At 66.6% G+C, this 4,224-nt stretch overlaps 2 protein-coding genes across 3 annotated transcripts; one reads left to right on the top strand and one right to left on the bottom strand.

Moving 5' to 3' along the window:
- Positions 1 to 374: 374 nt before the first annotated feature.
- On the top strand, positions 375 to 2,433 carry TSPAN10 (tetraspanin 10). The gene is made up of 3 exons (XM_068654846.1): positions 375 to 599; positions 1,001 to 1,599; positions 1,688 to 2,433. The coding sequence occupies exons 1-3, from the start codon at positions 513 to 515 to the stop codon at positions 1,992 to 1,994; spliced, it is 993 nt and encodes a 330-aa protein (XP_068510947.1). The 5' UTR covers positions 375 to 512; the 3' UTR covers positions 1,995 to 2,433.
- PDE6G (phosphodiesterase 6G) lies at positions 2,343 to 3,709 on the bottom strand. Of its 2 annotated transcripts, none has more exons than XM_068654847.1 (4): positions 3,621 to 3,709; positions 2,678 to 2,907; positions 2,526 to 2,566; positions 2,343 to 2,419 (listed from the first exon to the last, which is right to left on the bottom strand). In XM_068654847.1, exons 2-4 carry the CDS (start codon positions 2,821 to 2,823, stop codon positions 2,343 to 2,345), a joined length of 264 nt encoding a protein of 87 aa, XP_068510948.1. In that variant the 5' UTR covers positions 2,824 to 2,907; positions 3,621 to 3,709. The 2 variants fall into 2 exon arrangements, with proteins under 2 accessions (XP_068510948.1, XP_068510949.1); XM_068654848.1 differs by having other exon boundaries at positions 2,678 to 2,904.
- Positions 3,710 to 4,224: the final 515 nt, after the last annotated feature.

Here is a 4,224-nt window from a genome sequence, read left to right as displayed (position 1 = left end):
CTGCCCGCTCGCTTCAGGCCTCCGGGCGGGTCCCAACCCCCGGCCCCCGCGTTCCGCCGCACAAAGGTTCCTAGGCGGGGCGGTCCGCCGCCACAGCGTTCCCCCATGGAGGCGCGGTGCAACCGCCTAACCCGCCCCCATCAACCACATCACCTATTTTTTCGTTCCGGATACAAACGGTCCCCCGTTCCTAATCTTCCTCCTCCTCATCATCTTCCTCTTCCTCTTTCCTCTTGCTTTCCCCCACACGTTGGGGGAGTCCCCAAGGGGTCAGAAAACCACGGGGTGGGCTCAGATGGGGTGCGGGTCCTCGTCCCCTGCTCGCCCCCGCTGCCCCTCTAATGGCGGTCCTGGACCCACCCTGCCAAACCTTCACCACCCCCCACTGTGGGGGCTGCAGGGGGGGGTCTGAGTGGGCCCAGCTGCGGTGCTGGGAGCTGCGGCCCTATTTAAGGCCCGGCCGCAGCCTCTCACATGATGGGAGCGTGACTGCAGCAGCCCCAGGGAACAGGATGGCGCCGCTCAGGGAACGGCTGTCCCGGCTCCTCAGCCCCCACGGGGTGGGGGGCAGCGGGGAGAGCAGCCGGCTGCTGCCCCAGGTAACCCCTGGGACCCCCGTCCTGGCCTCTGTGGGGTCCTTGGGGTGGCTCCGTGTCCTGGGCCTGGAGGGGGGGCTGGGTGCTTCCTGGGCACCTATGGGTGCCTGCATCCCCTGGGGGTCCCCATGGGGATGAGCTGGGGGTCTCTGTGAGGGGCAGGGTCTCTGGCAGGGCTCCCCCCATGGCTCCCCATCTTCACAGCCCCCTGGGGGTGGATGTAGGGTGCCCCATCCCCACCTCACCCACACCCCATTGGGGTTATGGGGTGGCTTTGGGAACCCCCAGCTGCCTTGTGCTTGGTGTACATAGGGAATGTGGGGGGTGGGGGCCATTATGGGGGTGTTTCAGGGGGTCTGCAGGCCCTACAGCCACCATGGGGGCTGTGTCTTTGTCCCACGCAGGCAGCCAGGCTGGTGGAGCTGCCCTACCCCTCTGATGATGATGACGATGATGAAGGCTTGCAGCTGGGGGACGTGCACCTTTCTGTGGCCGAGCAGCACCCCGAGGAGTGGCACCCCGTCCCCCAAAAACCGGGCGCCTTCAGCCACTGCGTGCGCTACCTGGCCTTCCTCTGGAACCTCCTCTTCCTCCTGCTGGGCCTCCTGGCCCTAGGAGTGGGGGTTTGGGGGCTGCTGGCCAAGGGGTCCCTACAAGACGAGCGCCTGGCCCTGCTGGGCTCCGACCCCATGCTGCTCTTCGTGCTGGTGGGGCTGGGGGCCAGCGCCGTGTCCCTGGCCGGCTGCCTGGGGGCCCTGCGCTCCAGCGCCTGCCTCCTGCGCTTTTTTGTGGGGGCCGTGCTGGCTTTTGTGGGGTTGGAGGTGCTGGGGGGGCTGCTGCTGCTGGCGGCGAGGCGCCGGCTGCGGGATGCCCTGCGTGCCGCCCTGCTGCTCTGCCTGCTGCGCTACCAGCACGAGCCCGACCTGCAGCTGCTGGTGGACGAGGTGCAGCGCGCCCTGAGCTGCTGCGGGCTCCGATCCTACCGAGATTGGGAGAGCAACCCGTGAGTTAAGATTTAGGAGGGTTTCGGGGGTGTCCCTGCTGTGGGAGGGGGGCGAAGACTCGGTGATTTCTCCCTGTTCCTCCCGCAGGTATTTCAACTGCAGCGCCCCGGGGGTGCAAGCCTGCAGCGTGCCCTCCTCCTGCTGCCTGCAGCCGCTGCAGAACGGCTCCGTGCCCAACGAGCAGTGCGCCCGCGGGGTGCTGAGCCTCGGGGACGTGGAGGCGGCCGGCATCGTGCACCTGGGGGGCTGCGTGGTGCAGCTCGGAGCCTGGCTTCGCGGCCAGGCGGGCGGCATCGCCAGTGGGGCGGCCGTACTGGTGCTGCTGGAGGCTGCTGGGCTGCTCATGGCGCTGAAGGTGCTCGCGGACATCACGCCTGGCCCCATGCAGGGGTGAGGGGGAGCTGGCTGCCATCACAAGTGGGGGATGCTGAGCACGGCTGAGGGGCTCTGTGCTCTCCGTCTGCCCTTTGTTGCTGCCCAGAATAAAGCTCTGCAGAGGCTGAGCCCCCACCATGTCCATATCCCATTATTGCATCCCCTCCCGCTGGATCCCTGCACCCGTGGAATGAGGAGATGCCTCCCAGCCCTGTCCCCGCCAACCCCACACGACGACACCACACTCCTGCACTCATTTTGGGTTTTAATGAGTATTTTTTTCCAGGCTGTGCCCTGCTACGCAAAGGGGGCAGCTCCTAAACAAGCAGTGCTATGGGGTGAATGGGCTGCGGTGGCCGTGGCTGCCCTAAATGATGCCGTACTGAGCCAGCTCGTGCAGCTCCAGGTGGCTGAAGGCTTCCCAAGGGCAGATCACGGTGATATCTGGGGAGAAAAGAGGCTGCGTCAGCACAAAACCCACTCCAGCAGCAGCGGCTGTCCCCGCAGGGCACCTTGCTGCCCCAATAGATTTGGGATCGGGACCCCATACCTGTTCCCAGCCCTTCCATGCCCGGGATGTCATCGCCGAACCTGCAAGGAAAGCGAGGCTCAGTCCCCCCTGACCCGTGCCATGCTGGGACCCCCTGTCCGTGTCCCCGCGTGGGGTCCCGCTGCCGGGTCCCGCTGCCCGGCCCCACTCACCCCTGCACCCCTTTCTTGGGTGGCTTGCTCTTGAACTGCCTCGTCTGCCTCTGCTTGAATTTGGGGGGTCCTTTCCGGGGGGTGGCGGGTCCCCCGGTCACCCTGGTGGCCGACTTGATCTCCGGTTTGTGGGGCTCCAGGCTCATGGCTGTGCCGGGGCCAGCAGCCTGCCCCGGGTCGCGGCTGTCCCTACGGCTCCGGCGCTGGCACGGGACGGCTCCTCAGACCTGCTGGAGGGGAGATTTGGGGCATGGGGGGCTCCGGCTGCAGCCCCCTCACCCAGCCCAACCAGCGAGGGGCCACAGGGTACCTTTGGGGTGCTCCCACCCTGCCCTGAGCCCCCCCTGGCTGTCGTTGATCAGCTTTCTGTGCTCACCCTGGGGGACAGCCCCCTCCGTGCCCCTTTTGTCCCCACAACCTGGAATTAGCCCAGCTCAGAGCCCGCTAATCCCCTTACCCCAAAGGCAGTGAAGGGCACGCTGAGCCCCTGAGCTCGTTGGGCAGTGCCAGGGGTCCTTGCCCCCACCCCAGGGTGGATGTGGCACCCCGGGACCCCTCGCTGGCACCACCCCGGGGGCTGTGCCAGGCCTTGAAGGTGCCACCAGGAGCTGGTGACGCTGCAGCCACAGGGACTGAGGTGTCCCTCGGGGTTTGTATGCAGCAGGATGGCACAGACCCCGGTCTGGCCACGGGTTTTAGGGCAAGGAGCTGCAAAAATCCCAAACCAGAAATCCCAGGGCAGCTCCATCCCTCCTGTGCCTCCCCGAGACGTGCCCGGCACCGCAGATTTTCGGCACCGAGACCGCTCCAGCTGCGGGCTCGCTGGGACCCAGCACGGAGCTGTAGGGTTTGGCTCCAAATTCCGGGCACGGGAGGCGAACGCAGGCTCTGTCCCGGCACATTTTTTGTGGGGGGTGCCCCAGGTGGCAGAGCTGTCACTTACGCAGGAGTTGAAGTCCCCAAAGGCCAGCGCTGCTCTGCAGGACCCCCTCCGCCCGCTGCCGCGTGTCCTATGGGTGCTGTGCGTGGCGGCTGGGGGCCGGCGGATTTTATCCTGCCCCGGGGTAATAGGATTAAGTCCCTTCTCCTCAAATGGGTAATCTGCTGTCCTTCCCCCTGCTCTGCGCCGGGGGGGCCGGCAGCGTGCGTGTGGGGAGGGGGTGTCGGGATTACCGGGGTGGGGACGGGCCGGGCGTCAGCCCCACGGTGAGGGGCAGGGAACGGCAGCAAAGAGCCCACGGGGGGGGGTCCCCATGCCTTGAGCTGTAGGGATTGGGGGGCTCAGTCCTGCAGAACGTGCTCGGGATGGCATTTGGGGACACGGGCACCAAATGTCCCAGAAGGGCGAGGCAAAAAAGTGTGGCCAAAATCCCTCCAGCACGGTGTTGGCACCGGGCGCAGCGTGCCCATGATAGCAGGGGCTGGGGGGGGGGTCCTGGGGGGCTCCTGCTGTCCCCGTCCCCATCTCAACCCCATCCCCAGCCCATCAGGTGCACGAAACACGAGGCCAGCAGCTAATCCCAGGTGGCACCGTGGACATCCGAGCG

The sequence above is a fragment of the Anas acuta genome, chromosome 18, assembly GCF_963932015.1.
Source record: "Anas acuta chromosome 18, bAnaAcu1.1, whole genome shotgun sequence".
Taxonomy (NCBI): domain Eukaryota; kingdom Metazoa; phylum Chordata; class Aves; order Anseriformes; family Anatidae; genus Anas; species Anas acuta.
This window is presented reverse-complemented; position numbering and strand designations above follow the sequence as displayed.

Bases quoted from the DNA above. Each gene is read 5' to 3' on its own strand.
- TSPAN10 (XM_068654846.1), top strand. From the start codon at position 513: ATGGCGCCGCTCAGGGAACGGCTGTCCCGGCTCCTCAGCCCCCACGGG. The intron at 600-1,000 runs GTAACCCCTGGG...TGTCCCACGCAG, and splicing joins GCAGCCGGCTGCTGCCCCAG to GCAGCCAGGCTGGTGGAGCT. The intron at 1,600-1,687 runs GTGAGTTAAGAT...TTCCTCCCGCAG, and splicing joins CGAGATTGGGAGAGCAACCC to GTATTTCAACTGCAGCGCCC.
- PDE6G (XM_068654847.1), bottom strand. From the start codon at position 2,823: ATGAGCCTGGAGCCCCACAAACCGGAGATCAAGTCGGCCACCAGGGTG. The intron at 2,567-2,677 runs GTGAGTGGGGCC...CTTTCCTTGCAG, and splicing joins CCCAAGAAAGGGGTGCAGGG to GTTCGGCGATGACATCCCGG. The intron at 2,420-2,525 runs GTATGGGGTCCC...TTTTCTCCCCAG, and splicing joins CATGGAAGGGCTGGGAACAG to ATATCACCGTGATCTGCCCT.